General features: G+C 39.4%; 1 protein-coding gene across 1 annotated transcript in view; it reads left to right on the forward strand.

Moving 5' to 3' along the window:
- LOC134079716 (protein unc-79 homolog) overlaps nt 1-27,895 on the forward strand; it is a 229,186-nt gene that overhangs the window by 46,383 nt on the left and 154,908 nt on the right. Inside the window, exons 12-16 of the mRNA XM_062535794.1 lie at nt 261-432; nt 6,128-6,358; nt 12,748-12,938; nt 14,334-14,457; nt 24,708-24,845. Coding sequence (XP_062391778.1) covers nt 261-432; nt 6,128-6,358; nt 12,748-12,938; nt 14,334-14,457; nt 24,708-24,845 — 856 coding nt within the window. The remainder of the gene's footprint in view (nt 1-260; nt 433-6,127; nt 6,359-12,747; nt 12,939-14,333; nt 14,458-24,707; nt 24,846-27,895) is intronic.

Below are 27,895 nucleotides of genomic sequence, written 5' to 3' on the forward strand. Positions count from 1 at the left end.
AGTTGGCTCGAGTCTGAGCGGTGTATCTGAGCCTTAACTCCACAATGTTTTCATGGCAACACCATCCTGCTACAATGCTAGGCCTTCAAATCCCTACTCACAGCTATATATTTTTTCTTTATCTTCCTCTTTTTCCTCATTTCATAAAAAGAAGGAACAGAAGGAGGAGGTGGGATGCAGGTGTATGAGTCATCTTTTGCCCTCAGATGTTTGACTCAAAAACTTAACTGTGGCTCTCTGAATTTGCCTTTTGCTTGTAGCTTGCTGAAGGAGGCTGAAATCCATGCAGAGCAAAGAGAATTTGAGATGAACCGCCGCAGGCAGTTGGGGCTATCAGCCTCCCATCACTCACTTGACAACACTGACTTTGACAATAAGGAGGATGACCAACATGATCAGAGACTACTCAGCCAGTTTGGCATCTGGTTTCTGGTGGGTGTTCATTTTTTAATACACATGTTTTGTTTATGTGTATACACAACACAAAATCTTGAGAGAAATATTGGAAGACAAATCAAGCTAAATATAGAAGTATTGCAATAAGAAGGGCTCAACATGGTTATGTGAGCCGTTTGTGCACATTGCCAGGTGGTTTGGATGTTACGAAAATGGAGACGCACCGATATGGAATTTTAGGGCTGATATCGATAACCGATACTTATCGGTTTGTTGTGGCTGATACCGATACGATAACCGATAATATTACTCTTGAAGAAAAAAAATAAAAAAAATAATAGGGGACATTTAACACTAGAAGCGCCAAGCGCCGGTCATTTGACCGCTGAGACGTATTACTAGAAGCGCCATATTGGTTTGACCTAGATATACCTAGAACTGCCGGGCTGCGGTCATTTACATGGCATAGTCCAGCGTTTCTCAAACTGTGGGGCGCATGCCAGGTGGGGCGCGAGTTGACGTGAAAAACCGGAGATTTTTTTTTAATCTGTAGCCTATGCCTTCCTTTATTGATAATTACGAGCATGCACCTCCATCTCACAAAACACACACAAACAAGGTAGGCGTAATATAGACTCTTGTATCATTAACCAGATGAAAATGTTAGTCTGTCCTGGAACCATAGTTCGAAAAAAAATGATTGACGTCGGCATTTTAATTGCAGCGGAAACAAAAAAGAAACGTTCATGTTCGAGACGAGCGCAGTGAAATTGAAGGATATCTTGGCTATCTGTCCAATGACACAATTGCTGTTTTGCGATCTCGAAGAACAACTGCTTGACAAACGGAAACACTCACGTTTTGTCTTGCAAGTGGACAAGGCCACTGACAGTAACAAAGGTGGTTTAGTTATTGCTTATGTCCACTTTGTTAACTTGACAGCGAGCGAAGATATTCTATTCTGCGAGTATGTCAAAAGTAGGGCCACTGCTGATGAGCTATTCAACATTCTCAACAATTAGTCTACCTGGCAGAACATGACATCAAATGGGAAATGTGAGAGACTTTGCTCGGATGGCGCACAGACGGTAAACTAAATGGTCTGAAGGCCATGATAAAGAGGGTAGCGCCCGATGCGCAACGGACAGACTGTTTCATTCAGGGAAGCGCTCATGTCAAGGCCTGACCTGAATAAGATTTTGAACGAGGTTGTGAGATTGGTGAACCTTCATTAATAACACAATGGTAGTAGCATATAAAGTTTATACTATTAGTCGACATCCTTTAAAAAAACAATGTTTTTAAAAGTCTGAGTTACTTTACAGCTCATTATTTCTGAGTAGCAACATTAGCCTACTATTATAAGCATTAAGCACATACCAACCTGTAACTTTTTAACCAAATCAACCAATGCATTGTCACTCTATGACACATTTGTAATTCGTTAGCCTATAAATAACATTTCTAAGTAGCATACAAAATGTAAAAACGAAATCTAAAAAATAAAATACTATGAAAAAGTTGAAAGTCAAGTTTGCTTAAAGGGATATTCCGCCATTTCTGGAAATACGCTCATTTTCCACCTCCCCTCGAGCAAAACAATCAATATTTACCTTGTTCCCGTTCATCCAGCCATTCTGTGAGTCTGGCGATACAACTTTTAGCTTCAGCCTAGCATAGATCATTGAATCGGATTAGACCATTAGCTTCTCGCCTGCTAGCTTCATGTTTAAAAGTGACTAAGATTTCTGGTAATTTTCCCATTTAAAATGTGTCTCCTCTCAAGTTAGAAAGTGCAATAAGACCAACTGAAAATGAAACCTGGCGTTTTTCTAGGCTGATTTGACATGGAACTACACTCTCATCTTGCGTAATAATCAAGGCAACTTGCAAACTACTGGCACTACTACTGCTTGTTGTCTATGGGGACTATTTTCAGATGCTGCGTACGATATCACTGCGCCTATGGTACGTTTGCAAGTTGCCTTGATTATTACACCAGATGAGAGTGTAGTTCCATGTCAAATCAGCCTAGAAAAACGCCAGGTTTCATTTTCAGTTGGTCAGTTGGTTGAGTGAGTTCCTTTCTTTTAAGGGCAGGTTTCCGAACCATGACACAAGTGAAAAAGCTAACACAGATTCAATAAAAGCATGATAAAAGAGTGTCATCATGGTCCTATCAATATGGAAACGGGACAATTTCCTCAGACAAAACAGTCTTTGGTGTCCCTTCCTGCTCACAGCTTTGCAGTTCTCTTTAAAATTTAAGGTGGAGTCAATGATTGTCCCAAGATATTTATAAGATTGCACTTGCTCGGTGGCTTGTCCCTTGATCATCACAGGCTCAGGTGTTTTGACATTCTTTCTAAAATCAATAGCCATGTCTTTGGTCTTTGCTATATTGAGGTGTAGGTGAGAGTCTTCACACCACTTTACAAAGTAATCAACAACCGGGCCGTGGTTTTGTTCACTTCCCTGGAGCAGGCTAACAATCACAGAGTCATCTGCATATTTTAAAATGAATCGTTCTCATATGGAATAAACACTCAACGCAGATAGATAGCACTAGAAGCTGTGAAAAAGCTAGCGACCAAAACAGAGTTTTGTGGGAAAGTTGCGTAAAGTTTTTGCAGCGGTTAATTAAATGAAGCTGCAACTCCTAGGACTGTATCTTGTTGTAGGCTAATTGATCCCCAATGTGCCGCCTCCAGTATGAATGCTCAAGCCGAACCACAAAAAAGAGGGGCAAATTAGCGGAGTGCTGTCCAGTGTAAAAGTACACTGTTGCGCACAACCTGCAGTGCTGCAGCGGTAATATTGCAAATCCCAACCGAACAAAATGCAAATATAATACTTGGAACTACGTATCCACTGATTTGTCCCACCAAAGATTTTGTTTGTCTCCCCGACTAGCGCGATGGTAAAGTGCAGACACACCAGCAAAACAATTCGCTCTGAGTAGGCTGAGCTTCACTCTGCTTAGGTTAAAAAGAAGACTGTTCACAAGGGGATTTTGGGCTGCATAGATTCAAACCATATCTTGTTAGAATGGTGAAATACTATAAATATAATAATTCTGTTATCAGAACGATAATAATATTTAAAAATGTTCACTTATCGTGTATTTCTAAAAAAAACAAATATGTAAATGTAATATATATATATATATATATATGTGTGTGTGTGTATGTATATATAAACTGTATTTATACAGTCCCCTCCAAAAGTATTGGAACACATACTAAAGTTGAATGTGTAAAATCATCTTTTGGAAATTGATCTCAATGCCTTGAAGAAAAAAATGAGGAAATATCCAACCTTTAAGGACACCAATTTCCTTTGTGAATGAAAAAGGTATCGTAAATAAATAAATGTTTTCCTTGAAATACAGGGCTCATACGTATTGAAACGCCTATGTTAACCCTATGTGTTAAAATTCCCATAGAGCCCAGCAGATTTTTTTTTTTTTTTTTTTTTATGTATCCAGGACACTATGCACCCTGATAAAGTCCTCTTGGCCCTTGGAATTAATATAATATACACACATAGGGTTAACAAAGGCGTTCCAATACTTATGACCCCTGTATTTTAAGGAAAACATTTATTTATTCACCATACATTATTCATTCTTAATAGGGCTTTATAAATATACAGGAAAAAATCCTCTCTACATCAAGTAGTTTTTGAGAAAAATTATCTCTATGGGTCTCTATTACCATAAAACACAATGATATTGCCAGTCCAGAAAGAATGTGAATATTCATGTGTGTATTACAAGTGCCTAACTGTGCATTCAGACCAAGACCGTCAAAAGCGTCAAAGTCGCTGGTGAAGCTCATAGCTCGACGCTCAACCCAGTTCGGCGCCGAAAGCGTCATGAAACATTCGAACAAACCACAAGCAGCAATCCTGCGAGTTTCACATTCTGATTAGTTGATGCCGAACCGTGTCATAGCTCATTACCATGAAGTTAACTGAGGCTCAACTTTTTTTTGACGCCCGTGAAGCTCATGAAGCCACGCTCACGCCCAGAACGCTTTTGACGCCGGTAACGCCGACTCTCCATAGAAAATGAATGATTTCCGGTGCTCTTGACGCTTTTGACGGTCTTGGTCTGAATGCACAGTAAGATTCAACTTTTCAGAAAACAGTTTGGTTTTATTGAACAGAAATTATCTATTATTAATTTGGTTAAGTTTAGTGTTTATTTGTACATTTTAGTTGTGTGTGTGGGTCACACCCATGTGGAGAGAAGTCTATCCACAATAAATTGAAGCAAAGCAGTTCCGCTCTGTTTGTTTCTTATTTGTTTATTTATTTATTTTTGTAATTCCTTGAATGGATTTATTTATTCAGACTACTCTATTATGTCTATGTCCACACCTTCACTTCCATTATTGTTTTACAGTAGTTTGAAATGGCAAATGAAAGACAATTATGCGCATGTTTCAATCCCGATGTCCTCTTTAGGACACGAAAGTTAAATCCTGGTCTGTTTGTAATGATAAAAATGGGGGAAACTTGATGCCATATCATACTACAACTGTTCACAAACATATACAAACAAGTTTCAATGTCATAATGTTCATTGATACGTTACCATGACGATAGTTGTCATGCATCCACCGGTAAAATGTGGAGGTGGATATCGACGCCATATTGCTCTTTCCCAAAACAGTGTATTGTGTGCTTGATAACACTAGAGGGTAAAATTAAGTGTCCATATATAAGGACAACAGGTTTTTATTCAGAAAAAAATAAGCACAAGGTAAAGCAGCCTAAATGTAATGTCCTCTTACGAGGACGCAGGGTCTCAGGAGGTTAAAAGTTGAATATTTCCTCATTTTTTCATTTAAGACATTAAGATCAATTTCCAAAAGATGATTTCATATGGTCAACTTTAGCATGTGTTCCAATACTTTTGGAGGGGACTGTATATACACACACTATATTGCCAAAAGTATTGGGTCACCTGCCTTGACCCCCATATGAACTTCAGTCACATCCTATTCTTAATCCATAGGGTTTAATATGACATTGGTCCATCCTTTGCAGCTATAACAGCTTCAACTGGGGGGTGTGTGCTCCTAGTTTGTGTAGGCTCCCAGCTCACTGGTCCAAGTGTGTGTGTGTGTGTGTGTGTGTGTGTGTGTGTGTGTGTGTGTGTGTGTGTGTGTGTGTGTGTGTGTGTGTATGAATATGAATGAATGTATGCACACTACCCCGAGATGTATTAAAAGGCAGAGAACACATTTTCTCACAGGTTAACCTTCCCCCTTAATTTGCTGCCTGAATGTGTGACGTAGCCTTTGTTACATCTTTGAATGTAGGGGAAGCATTTCCAGTTAATAAAGTGTAATATATTTAAAGAAAAAAGTCTAGGGTTTCAGTGAACAGAAACATTAATGTAGTGTCACTTTAGCAGTCATCACTGATCATTCTTAATTTAGGAGACATTCAAATGATGCCAAATTAGAATTATGAAATTCATCTTTTTTATCTCAACATTTTTTCAGCTGTGCTTGCTTTTTTTACATACATTGTACTATTTTATTTTCCTTTATTTCAATTATTTGCCTTTAATTGACACTAATAGTTTTGAAGTAAATGCCTGATTGTGTGATTGATTTAAATTTAGTTTACTTGTTTTATTTTTTGTAATATCCAGCCCTCATACACTGCACCTCACCTCTAGGCACTTGATAACATTTCTTCTGTGTTTGCTCATCAGGTGAGTTTGTGCACACCCAGTGAGAACACTCCCACAGAAAGTCTGGCACGGCTGGTCAGCATGGTGTTTCAGTGGTTTCACTCCACAGCTTATATGATGGATGATGAAGTGGGCAGTCTGGTGGAGAAGCTTAAGCCACAGTTTGTCACTAAGTGGTTGAAGACTGTGTGTGATGTGCGCTTTGATGTGATGGTCATGTGCCTGCTTCCCAAACCTGTGGAATTTGCCAGGGTGAGGACACAGTCTATTATATTTTAGGTTGGGCCTTACATTCATCCTTTAGACATTTGAATTCATGAATAAATGTTTCTCATGATAAAGGGCCAAGAGAACATGTAGGGGCCTAACATGGCAAAATAACTGATCATTTGGTTTGTTGTAAGAAGACTTTTTCTAATTAACTTAGCTGTCACTTCATTACGTAAACAGCATTCATCACCGCCCATCCCCGACCCATCTACAACACCAATTGAGTGCCCACAGCTGAATCACAAATGCAGTTGAATATTGCAACAATAAAAAGAATAAAAGTTTAGCTATCATACATGATACTAAGATGTCAACGAGCAGTGACAGAGCAGGCCTAGTGGTTCTACTAATCTACTTAAAAAAATACTTGAACTACACTGTTAAACGTCTATTTGGTATTGTTATTAGTATGAAGAGACTGGCCTAGCACTCTCTCAAATGATCATTTAGACTTCATTTAAGAAGACTTTGGGCCTGTCCCAGTTCTCCCTACTTAAATCTTCCACTTAGTTTTGACTGCCCTCGAAAGTAAAGTCCCCTGGATGAGGGAAGTGGGGGTGAATATCTTTCCCAATGAAATGGGACATCCCTATATGCAAATTTGTGTAGTGAAGGTAGCAAACGTGCTCCCCTACATCACACGCAGCGTCGATGCCTTTACCGGTGAACCTACTGCTGCTGTGTTCATTCACAAAATCGGGAATCCCGAAGGTTCGGGACTTTGTAATTAAAACTGCAACCGGAAGGGGGCAACATAAGACCGCCCTAATATCATGAAGGTTCGGCTCATGCCGGAAAACACGGAAAAACCCGAAGACACCGCGCTGGTGACAAGCGGAGAAAAGAGACATGACGCTCGGCATGTCAGATTGCAGTTGCAGAGTTTTTGAATGTTTTACAGCCTACCTCACAGTTCTCTCATGCGACGTAGGCTAGCCTATAACCCCGCGTACACACTGTCTCCGTCCGTCAACGGATCACGGAGGTTGGATCTGCCGTATGTGTATTTGCATACACGCGATCCGATTGGCTGACGGATCCGTCGCTGCCTGAAAAGTTGAACATTTCTCAACTTTCTTGACGGAGGCAACGGAGCTGAAGCGACGGACGGACCCACAATGCATTTCGAGTCCGCCCCATGCAAAGTGAATGAGATCCGTTGACGGACGGAGACAGTGTGAATGCGGGGTCACTCAGTCAGTCCAGCAGAGATGCCAGAGCAACGTTTTGGTCAATAGAGAGGGAGAGAAATGCTCCACATATCCGTCTCATTTAATCCGTCTCATTTAATCCGTCTCATTTAATCATTAAAATGAAGGTGATGACTGGCGAAAGGTGATGACTGGCGAAATGGCGAAATGACTGGCGAAATTAATCAAACGACGTTTCAATAAACCATTGTTGAAATTAATGAAAATGATTTTAGAAAATCGCCTAGGCCTATCAGAAGGAAATAGCCTTCTATTCAACCTGAAAGACTCGATAGGCAACCTTAGATTAATTCATTCATTACGGTTACAAGACCGCATTTCCGTGAATAGGCTATTATTGTCAAGGCGAAGACGAAAGAGATGGACAAGATGGACATTTAGGCTAAATGTATATGCTAAGAATACTTAGAAATGTGTATAGGCTATTTTAAAACGGAGGCATGTTCATTTTAACCGGCGACGCTGGGTACATGTACCCAGCACTTGTTATCACAGATTCTGTCCCCACCTAGCCTGGGTGTTCCCATACTGCCTTGCGCGGTGATTTCTTTCACGCTGCTAAGGCAGTCTGGAAACTAACGCCCACATTTTCGCCGGATGTTGGCGACCAATCACAGAACAGGGGAGAAAGCAAGACCATGATGAGCAATGCACAGATGCATTTGATAGACATCCGTGGCGCCCAATGAACGGATCTGGGCATTTTTTCAAATACGAGAAAATGAACGTCTGGTTGCCAGACCACGTCTCATTTGAGAAGTGGTAGGCGCTAGCCAGGCTAGTCCCCACCACTTTTGACGACTGAAAATAAAATGTATTTAACAGAAATCTCTTTAATACATGCCTATGCTTGTCACTTTACTTATAACCGTAGGCTACATGCATGGAGAAGATCGCGCATTTTGTAACATTGTAACAATGGATGGTCAGATATGCGATAGGGCAGTGAGGGTGATTCATTGTAACCATCGACTAGTAGGCCTAGCTCCGCAAAATAAGTTTCTAGCAACTTATATAGATCTCGGTATATGCATGTTCATGTTGATTCAGAGATAGGCATAAGTCTACTGTGTGTCAAGCTATATGACAGCATTGTATCATGTGGTGAATTAATGACTAACGTCAGTTTAACATGTCAGAACTTTTGATCGGCGTTTTAAGTGCATGCCGTGAATAAATAAACTCGACTGACTGAATCCCTTATATTTGTTGGCAAGTGTTAAAATCAAGGCTAAGAAAGAAGGTATTAACACTCAAGCTGTGGCGCGACTGTTTGAGGCATCTACTGCACACCGAAGACCGGGGTTCAAAACCTAGCCTACTCCACGAACCTCTCCGGAACCCATCAAGACATAAGGCATTGTTTTATTAAAAAAAAAAAAAAAAGATTTTCTCAGTTTTGCAATTTTTTATGTTTGCGATGTCTGCTGAAAAGAAAAGTTAATATGTGAATTCGTGGTTCAGCGCGCGCACACACACACACACATTTCACATTTACATAATCATTGTCAGGCTCAAGTGTCTGTCGAGAGAGAGGTGGGGAGGGAGGCAGTCGTCCTCAATGCCGCATATAGGTAGGCTATAATGTCTAGTGAACTGGTTGGACGAGTGTGGGGGAGGGGGAATGATCGCACAAGACAATTACTCTTCATGAAATGGGTAGTCTCACAGACGGCTGTCGATTTTTAAATGTAGCCTACTGCATCACTTTTGAAATCGGACGTGGCAGTTTAGGTTGTCCTGTAACAATTTGCCTCTTATTATAATCAAGAGTATACTGCCACTACACACATAGCCTATAAGGTCACGGGCGGATGCGAGCAACCCCATGCAAAAGAAGGCCTTAAGTTAACGGACAGAAGGCCTGTTTACATGTCAAACATGCATTAAATCTAAGGAACGAAAAACACATATCACACTGTATTGTGTCGTAAACAGTTAATGAGTTCGTGGCCACTAGTGCGCAACTGCATCTCGCAGTGAGCTGAAGGAGGACCGACACTTATTAACACAAAGCTTTGTAAAGCATTAACAACCACCCCTCAAAGTTCATTGTCCATAAGTCCAAACAATAAGTATAAAAATCCGACAATCCAAAACGATAACGAGATCTCCCAGAAACGAAAAACAAGTTTGTTGAGTAGCCTTGTCCTTCCAACAATCTCAGCTTTTGCATTTGTTAGATAAAAGGCATCCTGTTACTTGAATTTTAATCTGAAGAAGACCACACGGTCGAAACGTCATTCCTTTGTGCTAAAGAAAAGAAAATAAAATCAAAAAAGAAGGATTTCAAGTGTGCGAACCTTTTTCCATTTTTTATGATTTACTCTTGTTCTGCACCTTGACCGGGGATGTGCACAAACTTGTTTTTACTACACTTGAATTTTAAACCAGCTCTTCTCTTACCAGTAGCCTATATCCTATAGCCATACTTTAATAATCAGATGTTATGCTCATTTTTGTAGGCTACACCTCACCGGCAAGCACGCACGCAAATGCTGGTTTTGCACATCTACAATATAGGCTACTAATTGGCCAAGCTATATATAATAGGCTTAGGACTGTATTTTGCCTTCGCGCAACTTTAGTTGTGCTCAATCTAAATTATTGTCAGTAAGGATAGGTCATATTACCAAATAGTGAACCTCGAAAATTATTTCGGATATAGAGTCCTGTCCCTACAGTTTTTTTTTAGGCTATTGTTTTATTTGAGTGTTTTTGTCTACCATGGCAAACATAGTTGAAACGTTTGCTCTAAACTCCAATCGGCTTTCACAATCAGCTACAGCTGCGCCGATGATCACCATGAAAACGTGCAATGTCTACACAACTGCTTTCACTTCCCCGAGTCGCGAACGCAACATGCACAACAATATACCGATATTTAGCAAACACATGTATTTTCTGGCACGTTGTTTGAAAAAAAAAAAAAAGTTCAATACCGCCGAGTGGGGATATGTCGGAATGAACAGCGGATACCAGCTGGGTTGTAAAACATTCGAAAACTCTGCAACTGCAATCTGACATGCCGAGCGTCTATTCAAATACGGAAGAACTTATATTACTTAGCCTATAGCCTATATTTCTTATAACGAAACGTGAAGAAAAAATACGAGGACTGACCATCTCGTTTCTCCGTGTTTCCTCCAATACCATGGCGACAAAGAGAAATAAATATGATTTGACATTTAAGCTGATTGTTGTCAAATCTGCCAAACACAATTCGGGAGAAGCAGCGGACAGGAGCGCCACCACAAGCAAGCACTTCTAGCCCAAATTAACATGGCAACGTTGCCTATGACTAAAGTGTCTAAGTAGGCTAGTCCTACTAATATTACATTTGATAGGTAGCATGTTTGTAGCGCGCCAGTTTACCCATCCCCTACATCAAAACAGCTTAGAATCAATCAAAGAATCAGCTGTGTCGGCATTGGGCTGTAGGCGATTTTCTATAACCATTTTCATTCATTTCAGCAATGGTTTATTGAAACGTCGTTTGATTAATTTCGCCAGTCATCACCTTCATTTTAATGATTAAATGAGATTAAGGAGTCGACTATTGACGGATATGCGGTCTTCATCATTAAATGCAGTTGAAATGTGAGTTGAAACTTTCTGCCACCTGGTGGTTGTTTGGGTACATTGCCTTAGCCTCGAAAAAAATCGGCTTGACAGCCTGCGGGATCTCTTCGGGAGTCCTGCGGGAAAAGGTGCATTCTCAACCCGTACCCACTGTAAGTGTCGCTTTCACTTTCCAGCGATCTCGCTCATTTCATCTTCCGCTTCGTTTTAAGCTGGCATCAGAGCCCACTATAATGTTTGGGTGGATATTAACTTTTCCACTTTCTCCTTAAAGTTATGGGACACCCTAACCCTAAACGGGAACGTGCAAAATCTAGGGTTTAGGGCGACAATCTAGGGGAAGAGGAGAATTGGGACAAGCCCTTTGACTTATTTTACGTAGTCTTATCAAGACAAAATTGCTTGTTTTTAAGGACAAATTTACTTAATGCACTGGCAGACAAATTTGGTTTTCAGGATGAGATGTCTTAAAAGAAGTCAAGCTCTTAATTTAAGTGAAACGATTTTACAAGAAAGTGCTATGTACGTCTTTTTATACCGAAAACAATACCAACTAGAAAAGCACTCAGAGAGCGCAGACCTCCGCCTGTATTGTTCTTCCTAGGTTGTCATACATTTGAACCTAAAATATTCAGATTGCCACCATGTGGCCATAACATGCCATTACACCACTAAGCGAAACACATAAACGGCTCCGGAATCCCGACAGAGGTCCTTCCTTGGGTCATGCCTGACATTCGCTGAAAATTCCAGCGAAATCCATCCATTACTTTTTGAGTTATCTTGCTGACAGACAGACAGACAGACAGACAGACAGACAGGGTATTTACTGCACGTAGACTATGACTTCATACCTAGTCTAGCAGATTGGGAAGTGTAGGCTATGTTGTGAAAGTGAAAATATGATATTAGAAAGGCAAACAAAGGATGATTCAGTTGTCTCTAAAAGTTTATCTAATTGACGCATATAACTGCAATTTGGATTACACCTGCTTTTAACAAGCGCACGTTTTTCGGCGCAAAACAGATGTGTGCTGTGTTCATACATATGGTGGAATACCTAATCAATCGCTATTATGACTTCTTCTCGCCTGTGTTTGCGCAATACTCCTGTTTTCCCCTGACCCTCCTATGAATGCATATACACATGAAAAGCGAATAGCCATGCTCAGCTCCCACAACAGGCAGTCTGCACTCTGGCCCAGAAAGTATATCAGACCAAATAGCATAGAACTGAGTTGGACTGGACTGGAGCCAAAATCTTAACTGAGAACTATCACCGCTCTCTCTCTCTCCGGCACCCAACAGGCAAATCCACATGTGATCACACTGGCCCTTGTGGGTCCCTCATTGCCTTTGTTGATCCCTTAGGATGCGCCAACATTCATATCATCTTTATATATGAATCAATGTCTCATCAACAGTCTAGACAATTATGATGTTGCCTACTAAGATCTAAAACCAAAGTAGGTTCTTCATAGAAGGTGACGTTCATAACAAGAGCATGAATTATTTAAGTAATGTTTGCAGTTGTAATGTCATTGTGCATCTGCTCTTTTGGACCTTATATGAGGGCAGGTAGGTGGCTACTGGGACAAGGCATGCAGTACAGTGACCCAGCTGAAGGAAGGACTAAACCGCATCCTGTGTCTGATTCCCTATAATGTCATCAGCCAGCCGCTGTGGGAGTGCTTCATGCCGGAATGGTTGGAGGCCATTCGTACTGAGGTCCCTGACCACCAGCTAAAGGAATTCCGTGAGGTGCTCAGGTAACCCATCTCTGCCAGTTCTGCTAGAAAGAATCAGGAAGGATTAATGCAGCTCATTTCAACATATTCATATGGTTTAAGGCGAGACACTAAAGGTGATCAGGGTAAATTTTTTAACTAGCAGATATCACTATGAAACTTCCCCAGTTGATTACTTACATCAACATAAGAAAAAAATGTATTACAAGTTTTTTTGTAATTTAATGTTTAAATATGGAAATTATGCATTATCTCATTGAATATGCGCTGATTTGCATATATTTTTAAAATACATAATCTGAGTTTTGGATAAAGCCAAGTTCAAAATATATATATATATATATATATATGGGAGATGGGAGAAAAATTACAGAGGGATTTATGGATATCTACTTCTGTTGTCTTGTAAATCAGCAATCAGTGTCAATAGCGTTTTTTGCCATGTCTTTAAGCATAAAATGTCAGATATATCAGGATAGGAATAATATATCAACAAACCCCTCTGCAAAAGTCTTGTAAATATAGTTTGGTATAAGACTGGAAAGTTTGGCGCTTCAGAAGTGGAGATTATGTTCTCAGAGTGGGAGAAGAAAATCATTTGGAGAAAACAGCCTTGAAACACAGCCAATGGGATACCGGTCTAAGCCTAGACTCGCCTTTGAACTTTCGCGATTGGTTGCTAATACAAAGGAAATGTCCATATTTGGATTGCAGAGCGTCATGTAGGAGAAACAGGGCTTTCCAACGGTGTCACACACAATATGATTTGGATCACAGTCACGGTAGTACATCACACTTTAGAATGGGAACTTTTGGTGAAATTAGGAGAAATATATATGTCTCGCCTTAAAGGTGACATAGAATGGAAATCATTTTTTTCTTGGTTTTCATGAATTATTGGAGGTTGTGCATAAACAAAAAGCTATCATGAACATGAGGCATGGTTGTGCCCTCCTTCATATGAAAATCTTGAACTTAGAAATAGACACAAAAAAATGGGCAAATCAGAAAAGAGCCTGCTTGTGATGTCAGACATCACAAAGCCATTGAAGTTCAATTGGGGTTGTCAAAGAGGGCGCCATTTAGTCAAACAGACCAAATCTACGTGCATCTGGCCCTCTGTCTCAAATAACTGATTTTTTTGATTATAGTAAGCTCGATTTGCTCAATTTCTAGACTTTTTGTCTAGTTCTAAGGCTAGTTTTAAGAATCCTATTGGCAGATTGTTTTGCCCAGTGGTTATTTGATCACATGTCTTGCTTCTGTAGTCACGGAAAGCCACGTTTATAAACTGGTATAGACACAGTGCCAAGGTTCCTGTCTGAATGTATTTCTTTGCACTTTCTTATCCTGGTTCTGGTGTGAAAAACACTAATGTTGTTATTAAGACCACCTTAATTCTCTGTCATTTTCTAGTAAGATGTTTGACACCGAGTTGTGCCCCCTGCCATTCTCCATGGAGGAAATGTTTGGCTTCATTAGTTGCAGATTCTCTGGTTATCCAGCATCTGTACAAGAACAGGCTTTACTATGGCTACATGTGAGTACACACAATAATTTTCTTTAGACGCTGTGGAAAATACCAAATTCATTGAAACTTGGGCTGGGGTATTCACAACATGGATAGCTCCTTATAGATGAACTAGTGCTGGTTTTGATAACTTTGCAACAAATATTGATTTGGTAACTTTGATAACATGGTGTTTGATTCCCTTCTGTCTGGCACACACCCATTTGCAGTGTACACCGTACAATATACATAATGTCTTAATGTATTAGTTTTTTTGCCAAACTATTTTAATCTGCGTTGTGTCAACTCCATGGTTCAGCTCCTGTAATACTTCTGTACATTATTTTTTCTCCTGTATTTTCCCTATCCCATACACACTGCAAAAAGTACTTATCTAATAAAATCTAACCAAGTGTTATTCATCTTATATAAACACCAAAAAATCACATCGTTTTCACGATGAGATGTCTTAAAATGAGTGAAACTCTTCTTATATTAAAACAAATGATTTTATGAGACAGTACTTGCTAAATCTCTTTATACTGAAAACAATACCAATTCGATCTTTTGATCTTGATATTAGATTAGGTATAGGGCCAAGGTTATTAGATACATAGATAAATAGATAGATACATACAGTGCCTATAGAAAGTCATCATACCCTTTTGAAATAGTTACTTTTTTTGTCTTACAGCCTGAAATCAAAACCCATTTTAAAAACAATCTTTTCCAGTTTTATTTACAAATGTAGCTGTACAACATCAAAATAATGAAAAAAAAGTAAACCGTTCTGAAAATTAATAAAAAAATAAAAACTACAATAACAGGGTTGGAAAAGTCATCATACCCCTGACTTAATACTTTGTAGAGCTTCCTTTTACTTTCATTACAGCCATCAATCTGTTTGGATATGTCTATTATAGCGTTGCACACCTAGATTAGGGAATATTTGCCCAATCTTCCGTGCAGAATTGTTAAAATCCAGTCAACTTCTGTAAGAAACGGTAATGGACTGCTCTCTTCAAGTCAATCCACAGATTTTCTATAGGATTTAAGTCAGGGCTCTGACTTTGCCACTCAAGGATATTCACCATCCTATCCTTAAGCCACTGCTTTGTTCTTTTGGCAGTATGTTTAGGATCATTGTCGTGTTGGAAGGCGAATGACCTGCCCATATTCAGCTGTCTAGCATGGGGGCTGCAGGTTTTCCTCAATCATTTGGGTGTACTTGGCAGCATCCATTTTCCCTTCTATCCTGACCAATTGCCCAGTCCCTGCTGAAGAGAAACATCCCCACAACATAATGTTGCCCCAACCATGCTTCACACTAGGTATGGTGTGTTTTGGGTGGTGTACTGTGTTTGGTTTTCACCAAACATTGCGCTTGGGGTTCAGTGCAAAAACACATCTGGAATATTCTGCTACCATGTGGAAAAAGCTTTTATGGTCAGACTAAGATTGAACTTTTTGGAGACTAAGATTGAACTTTTTGGACTGAGCTCCAGGCGCTTACCAAACACAGTTTACACACCCAAACACACCCAAAACACACCATACCTAGTGTGAAGCATGGTGGGGGCAACATTATGTTGTGGGGATGTTTCTCTTCAGTGGGGACTGGGCAATTGGTCAGGATAGGAGGGAAAATGGATGCTGCCAAGTACACCCAAATGATTGAGGAAAACCTGCAGCCCCCATGCTAGACAGCTGAATATGGGCAGGTCATTCGCCTTCCAACACGGCAATGATCCTAAACATACTGCCAAAAGAACAAAGTAGTGGCTTAAGGATAGGATGGTGAATATCCTTGAGTGGCAAAGTCAGAGCCCTGACTTAAATTCTATAGAAAATCTGTGGATTGACTTGAAGAGAGCAGTCCATCGCCATTCCCTACAGAATTTGACTGAATTTGAACCATTTTGCACGGAAGATTGGGCAAATATTCCCCAATCTCGGTGTGCAAAGCTATAATAGAGACATATCCAAACAGATTGAGGGCTGTAATGAAAGCAAAAGGAAGCTATACAAAGTATTAAGTCAGGGGTATGATGACTTTTCCAACCCTGTTATTGTAGTTTTTATTTTTTTATTAATTTTCAGAACTGTTGACTTTTTTTTCATTATTTTGATGTTTTACAGCTAAATTTGTGAATAAAACTGAATAAGATTGTTTTTAAAATAGGTTTTGATTTCAGGCTGTAAGACAAAAAAAGTAGCTATTTCAAAAGGGTATGATGACTTTCTATAGGCACTGTACATAGATAGATAGATAGATAGATACTTTATTCATCTCCAAGGGGAAATTACAGTGCTTCAGAGTTTGAGAGAGATAGTTACTGTTATAGTTACACTGTTTCCTCACTGCAACTAAGTAGAAAGTAGGGGAGGTCAAGAACTATACCAGGTTGGGATCAAGTTTGTGGAAGGGAACAGTGTACTTAGTGGCAGATGGTGAGGATGTGTGTGTGATAGACATTGAAATTCGTCTCTGGTCAAATTGGCCCCAAATCTGTATCAGTAAAAATAAAATCTAACCCAGTGTTATTAATCTTATATTAAGATCAAAAAATCTATTTGGTATTGTTTTTAGAATGAAGATACTCACCTAGCGCTCTCTCGCGAGACTATTTTTACTTAGTTTAAGAAGCCTCATTTTAAGGAGTATTATCAAGACCATCAACGCACTGGCAGTCAAATTTGCTTGTTGTTAGGATCAAAGCTGTTTTTGGCATAAAAGTGTTATTAATCTTATACAGTATCAAGATAAAAAACTCCCAAATTATCATTTTAATATTAATAACACTTGGTTAGATTTCATTTTTTGCAGTGTAAGCTCCATGTAGGGGCGGTGAAATAGTTGGAGTCTGATAGGAATTAGGCTTAGGAGAGGTCAGGATCTGAGGCAGTGGTCAACAACTGGTAGATCCTAGAGAGGCGGCTGCATTACCATTGAGGGTGTCATGAGCGACTAGAGTGATATAAGCCATTTTAAGATAATTGGGTAACACTTTACAAGATCGGTAATATGTGGGTAATGTTATGGTAATATGTATGCAATTTAATGGTAATAATATTTTGAAACCACATATTACAAATAATTAATGTGTAATTTCTAGACAATTACTGTGCAATTACCATACAACAACAATGCAAACTAGAGATGTAATTCCAAGGAAATTACGAGTGCATGAAAATGCAAAAATGGTGAGGACTTTTATTTTGAAACAGTTGTGGGTAGAGAAAACAGTTGAACAGGATGTAGTCTAAGAGCGCCAGAAAGCCTGAGACAGAGAGTTGCTGCCAGGTGGCTTTGAACACCTGGCTTAAGATTCTAATTGCTTAACACTAGAAGCGCCGCGCCGTTCTGACCCACTTATACCTAGAAGCGCCGCGCCCCGGTCATTTGACCGCTTTGACGACCTACTAGAAGCGCCGTGCTGTTGTGAACTACTTAAAGCGCGGCGAGGCGGTCAAATGACCGCTGAGTCCTTAGACTGGGAGGCTTTTACTTACACATAATGATCGCTAGATGGCGCTTCGTGCACGAATCAAATCGTTTGGTCATAAATTCAGTTTGCACGCCATGTGTGTCATTCGTGTCAGACCGTGTTGTTGATAATCTGTGGTTGTTTGTTTCATTATGACATACAGCACGTTTGAGTTATCTGTTCATGTATTTGTGTTGATTTGTGTTGTTTGAGGTAAAAACTTTGGAAAAGTTCTTGAACAAACCTTAAGCAAACTTGACTTTCAACTAAAATGCTCTAAAAGTGAATGTGGCTAGTTCTAATTCACTCCCCAAATTCACTTCTATTAATTTAATAGGTAGCCTATATGTTCGCGCTGCCGAAAATGATCGGACCTGGTCACCTGGAACAAAGAGCCTAACAGTCTGGTTTCAATTACACAGTAGCCAGGATTTCATGCCGCATTTTACAGGCTACCGTGGCTACTTTCTAAAACAACTTTCATTCATTTAGGGAGAAGCATCTTATAGGGTCTAGCTAGCTCGGAGGGAGGGAGATAGAGCTATGCTGAGCAGGCATAGGCGTGAGAAGTAGCATAATTTAAAATAATGAGTGAATGATATTCTCCGTTTTGCGAATGTGTAGGCTATGTTTGCGATGTCTGCTGAAAAAAAGCTGTAGGCCTATTGTTTCTACAATTTAAGCTAACTTCTATGTGAAGTCGAGATTCAGCATTGAGACACACATTCTCACATTTTTGACAAGCAGAGTTGTAGCTCACTGGTTAGAGCGTCGACTTGATCACCCAAGGATTGCTGGTTCGATTCCCAACCTATTCATGACGGATGTTCTTTTGAACGAGGCATCAGTAAAGTAGGCTATATTCTATTCTTTTCTATTCACATAACTACGCACGCTGGCGAATTCGAACATTCTGAAACGCGCATATGCGATGAAACATCATTGCGCATTCTTCCACGAGTTGCCTAAACAGCCAGCTTACAGCCTAGTCTATGCAGGGGACAGATAGATGGGGTGGGGGTGGGGAGGCAGTTCCTCAATGCCTCGTTGATGTCTGTAGCCTAAGTATCGTAGACGAGTGTATGGGGGAGGGGGGATGATCTGTTTCAAATAGGCTGCAATGGATAGTGTTAGCCTATGTATAGACCCCGAAGCCATTTGCTTTGAGAACGGCTGGCTGATGAAGTTGTTGGCTGGCTAGCTGGCTCAGCCAAAACCTTAATGCAGCCGCCACAGTTTTCATGACTGATAATGGCTTTAGTTGCCACTTCATGTCTACAGATGTGTATATTGTATTAGATATCAACACACAATGTTATTGTAGGCTATTGTTTTGGACAACGTTCTGCACGTTTCACTTCAATGTAGACTGCATGCGTTCATTGCGTTGTGAACGCGCAGCAATCTCTGGAAAGGAAACGGTGGAAGTCGCAGCAGTAGCCTAATAGCCTATCACGTTCAATGCTGTAAATCCATCTGTTCCAGAATATTTGGTTCATATCATCAATCTTTGGTTTTGGTGTTTGTGCAACCGGGCCCTGACGATTTAACAAAAGTCTGAGTAACGTAGGAATTAGGAAAGTATGTAGGCCTAAGGTGAGGTCAAAATCAGGCTACTTTGTTTCCTTCTTTTCCCCATGTCATTTTCATTGGTCGTCAACTCACTTTGAGTCCTGTGTATCGTAGCAACGAGCACAATACTGATGTGGTGTGTCCAGTGGGAAAATCTCATGCAAGCCTAGTTTCTCAGCTATCGTTTATTTTTTCGCGTGTCACTATGATATAATTATTTTTAGATGCAAAAAGTCTAACTGGCTTAGTCAAAGTTTGTCAGATGGCGGCAGAAAATGATTGGCTGGCGAAATTATTTTTCGTTAATGGTAGGCCTAAACATATTGTGATTCATCCGTTTATTTCAGATAGGTTGTTATTAAAAACCATTAACAAAAAATAATTGTTCATCGTCGTTGAAAAACGGTCAGTAAATTAAATCGATATAAGATTCTGTGTTTCGCTCCTGCCAAGATGTGAACACGGGTCTCCGGCGTCGCAGACAGGAGTGTTAACGCTGCGCCACTTGACATTGTATCCTATGTAAACGGCGTTAGGATAGGTATTTGACTTGACGTAACTCAGTCAGTCCAGCAAATATGTAAGAAAATGCTTATACATTAGTCTGAGCTTTAAAAGATAGCCTACAAATAGAAGATAAGATATACAACTATGAATGTACGTAGGCATACGCGCCCTACGTACATAAATAGGCTACGACGAAAATATGTTTTACACCTGTAGGCCTGTCGCAACGTTTTCAAAACAAACTCGCATTTTACCACTGTAAATCGCCTCCATAGACTATGCCATGTAAATGAAAAATAGTTATTAAAATAAAGCACATATATAATACATATTGCACATATATAAACGATATGTTTTATGGTAAAATATTATTCTCATGCCCGACTGACAGGAAATCCTTGCGACATCTGCTGTGAGAAAAGAGAATAGCAGCCTGGACAAAAATGGCCGAACGCGAGACAACATAGTGTTGTCACATAAGTGAGCGCAAAATAGCTCTAAACTAGCTTGTACCGGTGTGCTTTTGATCATGTAAAAATTCTGGGTGACAAAACACGCGTATTTAGGAAAAGTCGTGAACGTAGGGTCCTGGAATTTAATCGAGTGAAAAGATTTTTTTTTTTTTGTAATCGCTGCGGTCAAATGACCGCAGCCCGGCAGTTCTAGGTATATCTAGGTCAAACCCACACGGCGCTTCTAGGAATACGCGTCAGCGGTCAAATGACCGGCGCTTGGCGCTTCTAGTGTTAACGACTTTATTGTGATGTCATAATCCAATGTTAAGTCTATGGGAGAAAAAATGTTTTTAAAAATTCATATAAATTGAACGATAAAGTTTTCAAAGATGAAATTTACATAGCTGAAGTCACCTAAGTAAGACCTACGTAGCGCAGTTTGAATGAAGTTTCTACGTCGAACGGTTGAAGCTGAATTAGACGCACAAAAAGCGTCAGAAGAAGAATATCAAATCCGATAACTAGAGAAAGTAATTCCAAGGAAATTACGAGTGCATGAAAATGCAAAAATGTACAGATAGATCATGTAGATATGGTTAATAAGGTGTTGCTAGGGTAGACATGGTTGTTTCATAGTTTATGAAAGTTGATAGTGCAAAGGCAGACAGTTTAAAAATTGAATATGGATAGCTTAAAAGCTGTTGATAAAAGCTAATTTAATGAATGTTGACAGACCGATAGTTTAATTGATGTTGATGGGTAAATCATTTTAAATGGATGGCAATAGGTGTAGTTTAATGGATTTGTAATGTTTCGCTAATGTTTGCTAGCAGTTATGTTAATAATGCTAATATGCTAATCAGATTGCTTAGCTAACTTAGTTGATGATTTCTAGCAGTTATGTTAAAAATGCTAACTATACTAATAATAATAACCAAGGTGATTAGCTAACTTGGCTAATGATTTTTAGCAGTTTTGCTAAACATGCTAACTATGCTAACAATGCTAACCAGGTTGATTAGCTAACTTAGTTGATGAGTTCTAACAGTAATGCTAAAAAATGCTAACTATGCTAACAATGCTTACTATGCTAACAATGCTAATCAGGTTGATTAGCTAACTTAGCTAATGATTTCTAGCACTTATGCTAACAATGTTAACCATGCTAACTAGCTAACTTGCTAGTGAGAACTTTTATTTTGAAACATTTGTTGCTAGGGTATCCATGGCGGCCACCATCAGGAATAAATAAGTTACTGCAGTATAATCATATTGGTTGCTATGGAAACAGTCATAAACACATGTTGGTTGCTAGGTACATGGAGGTTTCATATAGTTGACAGGAGGCATAGTTGAAGATAAATGACAGTTGGAATGGTTGAACAGTTAAATAGTTGAGTAGTTTCAATGAGTAAATTATTTAATAGTGTATTATTGCAGTGAGGACTTTTATTTTGAAACAGTTGTGGAAAGAGGAAACAGTTTAACAGGATCTGCAGCTGGTTGCACCAGTTGAACGTAAGGTCGATCGTGAGTTGAGGTGTAAGTTGCGTCTTAACCTTACGTTGAAACTAACTAGTTTCAAACTAGCGCTGCATTCTTTTTCTGTTGCACCATCGCTACTAAAGTTACACCGTAGTTAGTAGCTACAAAATCAAAATATTGTCGCATAGAATGACGTTTTGTATTTCTCGCTGAGACGGATCGAGAAGCCAACCGCATAGCATCACTCGCGACGATACTATGTGCAACGCTTGATAATTCACACCACGAGAACTCTGTCAGTTTTACTGAGCGAGAACTTAGACTGTGTATTCACTTTATTGTACCAACAATAAATCATCTTTCAATCGCCGATCCTGATCCAGCCGTCAAGCTTTATTGACCAACTTCAATTCAGACATTAGAACATTAACTGAAACACAACGCAAACCACTAAAGAATCCTACAGACTGCTCTGTTTGTTTCCCCTGTGTCTCCTGTTTTCCCGGTTTGTGCGTGCGCGCGCGCGCGCGCGCGTGTGTGTGTGTGTGTGTGTGTGTGTGTGTGTGTGTGTCTGTCTGTGTCTCCCTCTCCCTCCTGTGTCATAGAATGTGTCAATCAGTTCTGATGATTGGGGGGAATATTTAGGCGATCAGATAGGTTAGTTATTGATAGGGGAGGGATTATAATAAGGGGTTCTAGACGTTTACTAAATTTTCTCAGAGTTGAAGTGAATTACGTGCGAGTGAGTTGTGTAGAGTGATTGACGAGGGATTGACGTGATTTAGCAGTGAGTTTGTTGTTTTTGAGTGGACACCTCCTGCTGCCCTTGTGCTAGTCTGTAGGCCTACAATTTATTAGCAAGAATAAATTACCGGAGTTTGAAACGACATCCCCTGTCTCACCTCTCCTCGGCGCTACACTTCCTTAGGTTATACACAAAGCCATCGATAAATATCGATGGCTTTGGTTATACATTGCTAACGTATTGACGGAAGTTGAGGGTTTTCAGTGCTGTGTGGTGTCTTTGCGCCTGGCAGCGGTGCTTTGCCAGTGCTATGCCCGAAAATAGTTACAAATCTAAATTGGTCTAATAAATACCTTCGTGTGAATTTGCATTGGTATTTGCACTCGATGTGAATGTACAGGTTACGAGAAATAATTATAAAAAATCTTGAGTTATTTGATTCACTTTTGCAACGACATGCTAACTGGACACTTTGGAATACAGCGACTATGCTAAGATAAGGCTAACGTTTCTAGATTAGGACAGTGGCTGGGTCGGCTACAAAACGCTTTGGCTCACTCATCCAACTCTAGGGACTGCGGGGAGTGACCCAATTTCACCTGGGGGTGGCGTGTTCCTTTAACAGAGGGATAGCAACAAAAAAGCCCAGTATTGAATTTTCCTGTATTTTGGGTTACAGTAATTTCTTGTGTATTATCCGCATTGTATATAAGCTGCAGGACAGTGTTTTGTGCAAATCAAAATAAGCAAATCCATATTAATACCATATTTACTGCCCCCGTGTATTAACCTGGGGCCTATTGCACAAAACTAGGATAAGGGATTAACCCGGGATATCTTGGTTATCCTGGCTCAATTTATCCGTGATCCAGTTGCACAAAAGCGGGATAGGGGGCAGCAGGATATGTTATGGTATAAGTTACCATGGCGATTTATTCTGTGGAGCTAGCCTGCTCCTGACCAGGCTCACAGCCAAGATAAGTTGATTCTAATGGTAATTACATTATCTGATTGGTTCAGCTAGCTGTCATTCAAATGAGACCTCCACGTGGTTTTTTTTTAAAGAGCTGTAGATTCCATTTATATATTATTTGCAACACGCATTTACTCGCAAAACACAGCAGAATGTCTGCCTAATACCATATGGATGTCATTTAAATTATGGTGGCCTTATAATTAATAACATAGCCTACTCGTTGTTTGCTTCTTTTTTGACAGATGTTTGATGAATAGGCTGCTGTAGTAGTTGATTGGAAGTGGAGGGGACATTTTTCGAAGGTGTTTTGAACTAATTCGGCTTTTAAGACAAATTAAGATACTTTGTGCATCTTTGCGGTGGCAAAGCGCTTCCTAATGACGTTGCGTGCCGAGACAAGGAAGCTCTCACACACGTGGGTGCATACGTAACTTTGCATTCAGTTGATCTGCCACACCTACTCCCGCTATGTAACAGAAATAATCATGATCCCCCATCCAAAAAAGTAAAACTTTACCTCGTTGTTAGTCTATATCAAAAGCGGTTGTTTACTTTGTGTGCAAGACGCTATTTTTCGCGTCTTTTTTATTCCAACCGCGAGTTATTTGGGGGAGAACGCGAACGCGCACATACACCGAATAACTTACACCTGGCTTGATGAATCCGTGTCTGCTCATCCTGGATTGGTCTTTGTGCAACCAATTCAGCCGGTATGCTCTTGTTTAGGATTCAGTGATCGCGGCTCAGTAACTTATCCCGAATGTCTTAATTCTGCTTTTGTGCAACGGGCCCCTGATAGCTGAACAAATTTTCAAAATCATTGTATAAAAGGCTAATAGTTGGGAAGTTACAGTAAGACCCCAGGAAATCTCCTATATTTTCAAAGCTCATTGTTGCCTCTCAAGTATGCACTAGTGTGTGTGGTAGTCCACCATCCAAACATCACACATGGAGTCTTTTCCTAATGAAAACTGTTTAACATAAATGGGTTAGTTTTGCTGCGGACTAGCAATAAACACACTGGGTATGTTGACGTGTGTATTAATGTGCAGGTTCTATCTGAGCTGGACATCGTGGTGCCCCTACAGTTATTGACAGGCATGTTCTCTGATGGTGTGAACTCTTTGAAGGAGCTAACCAATCAAAGGAAAGCACATGCAAATGATCTTTCAGAAAACAAGGTTCGGCGGGTAAGTGGCATCCCTTAACTTCTCTTCTTAGACAAAACCAATGTGGTGACCACCTATGGAGCTAGATCTGTCTCTTTATTATTCAATCATGAAAAAGTGTGCTTCAATCAAAAAATATATCTTCATTCAAAAAAACATTCACTTCTGTCAAAGAAAACACATTCAATCAAAGAAAAAAAGTGTTTGAATGCAAAAAAAAATTGAGACAAAAAAAATGCCTTTCAACACCGTTTTTCTTTGATTGAAAATGTTTTTTGTGATAGAAGTGAAAGTTTTTTTGTTTAAAGCAGCTTTTTTGATTGAAGTAATGTTTTTTCTGTTTGGGCCATAATATGAGTATGACATTTGTGTCTTTATTATTCAATAGAAAAAGACGTTGCTTCAAAGAAAAAATAAAGTCAATAAAAAAAGATGTTGCTTCAAAGAAAAACAAAATAAATAAATCAATCAAAACCCCAACATTGAAAAAAGTTTTTGAATGCCAAAACTATGTGAGACCCAAATAATTGCATTTGAACCCTTTTTTTCTTTGATTGAAAATGTTTTCTTTGATTGAAGTTCATTTCTTTAATTGAAAATATTTCCTTTGACCAAAGCAATCTTTTTTGTCTTTGGGCCATATTATGGGTAGGACATTTGTGTCTTTACTATTCAAAGTCAAAAAAAGGTTGTTTCCAAAGAAAAAAAACAATCTAAATAAAAAAAATCACTCTTCAAATGCAAACTTAAAACTCATCAAATGCAAAAGTTAAAAGGGTGGGGGGTTGGAGGTGAAAAAAAGTTTTGAAGTGTTTTTTTCTTTTGACGTCGATTTTCTTTTGAAGTCGCTTTTTTGAAGTCCATTTTTTGAAGTCCATTTTTTGGACTTCAAAAAATCGACTTAAAAAAATGGACTTCAAAAAAGCGACTTCAAAAGAAAATCGACTTTAGGTTGAATTTTTCTTTGGAAACAACCTTTTTTGACTTTGAATAGTAAAGACACAAATGTCCTACCCATAATATGGCCCAAAGACAAAAAAGATTAGCCTGGCAAGCCAAACTACACAGAAATGTATAGTCTGGGGTCGGACCATTCACAGAGTTGAAGCCTGTGGGTGGGATGAACAGTTGTCTTTCAAACTGCCTCTGCACGTAATAGGCCAGCATTTGTGACCAATCGTAGCCGGTCGGCAAAACGGCAACAGGGCTGCCAAGTTTCAGAAAATTGCAAGCGACAGTGAGATGCGTTCGTCGAACATTTTTTTGACTGTCTGTCACACTCAAAGCGTGACACTTGGCAGCTCCGATTAGAGTCGCTTTTTCAAGTGTGAACTTACCAAGACAGAGGCAAATAGATGTTACACAGCTCTGCAACAAGTATAGGACAATGATAGACGTAGCAGCCTTAACGTTAACTTGGAAACTCAAAGAGAAACAGCGAATCAACAGTGAAGAAAATCTAGCAAGCAGGAGAACATTTTAAATCTAATTATCGGAGTCGGCGCTGTTGTGTGTGAAAGATAAGTTAGATGCCAAGACCCGCCTTTCGTTGCTTCTGATTTGTTTATTGCGTGATGCCTTCGGGCTCAAGGACTCTGTACACAGATAGAGCATTCTGATTGGCCAGGCTGAACTCGAGCCTGGCGCAGACTTGTCCTCAACGGTGCAACCCTAGACCATCCCGCTAGGCAAAAATATTTTTGCCCGCTAGGGTGCGTCTAGATTTCTAGGCTAAAAAAAGATTGCTTTGGTCAAAGGAAATATTTTCAATTAAAGAAATGAACTTCAATCAAAGAAAACATTTCAATCAAAGAAAAAAAGGGTTCAAATGCAATTATTTGGGTCTCACATAGTTTTGGCATTCAAAAACTTTTTTCAATGTTGGGGTTTTGATTGATTCGATTGATCTTTTTTTTATTGATTTTATTTTTTCTTTGAAGCAACGTCTTTTTCTATTGAATAATAAAGACACAAATGTCCTACCCATATTATGGCCCAAACAGAAAAAACATTACTTCAATCAAAAAAGCTGCTTTAAACAAAAAAACTTTCACTTACTATCACAAAAAAACATTTTCAATCAAAGAAAAACGGTGTTGAAAGGCAGTTTTTTTGTCTCAATTTTTTTTTTGCATTCAAACACTTTTTTTCTTTGATTGAATGTGTTTTCTTTGACAGAAGTGAATGTTTTTTTGAATGAAGATATATATTTTTGATTGAAGCACACTTTTTTATGATTGAATAATAAAGAAACAGATCTAGCTCCATAACTACCAAGGTTGTTCAAAGCTTGCAAAGTTTACCTTTTTGCTGTCCATTACACATCATAAAAAAATATTTTTAAAAAATGTTTAGTTTTAGAAGTTTGACTACTATTCTTTTTTTTTTTTAAATGTAGGTTCAAGTACATCTACATCTAACTAGAAAAGCAATTCCAAGGAATTACAGTGCATGAAAATGCATATTTGTATAGTTAAAACAGATAATGTAGATATGGTAACTAAGGTGTTGCATGGTTAGCATTGTTAGCCTAGTTAGCATTTTTGCAAGCCCACTCTTGCAGGTCCTCGGACATGCACATTTCTAGTTCTAATTCACTCCCCAAATTCACTTCTATTCATTTAATAGGTAGCCTATGTTCGCGCAGCCGAAAATTACCACGGACCTGGAACAAAGACAAAGCCTAACCTAGTCTGGTTTCAGTAGTAGCCAGGATTTTATGCCGCGTTTTACAGGCTACCGCAGCTACTTTCTAAAACAATTTTCATTCATTTATACCTGAGGGAGAAGCATCTTGTAGGCTACCTCGGAGGGAGGGAGATAGAGAGAGCTATAGGCTATGCTGAGTGGGCATAGGCGCGAGAAGCAATTAAAAATGATGAGTGAAAGATGTTCTCAGTTTTGCGATTGTTATATGTTTGCGATGTCTGCTGAAAAGAGCTATATTTTTTCTACATTTTAAGTTAACTTCTATGTGAATTTGTGGTTCAGCATTCACACACACATTTTCTCACACGACTCGCACGCAGGCGAATTTGAACATTCTGAAACGCGCATATGCGATCAAGATT

The sequence above is a fragment of the Sardina pilchardus genome, chromosome 5, assembly GCF_963854185.1.
Source record: "Sardina pilchardus chromosome 5, fSarPil1.1, whole genome shotgun sequence".
Classification (NCBI taxonomy): Eukaryota; Metazoa; Chordata; class Actinopteri; order Clupeiformes; family Clupeidae; genus Sardina; species Sardina pilchardus.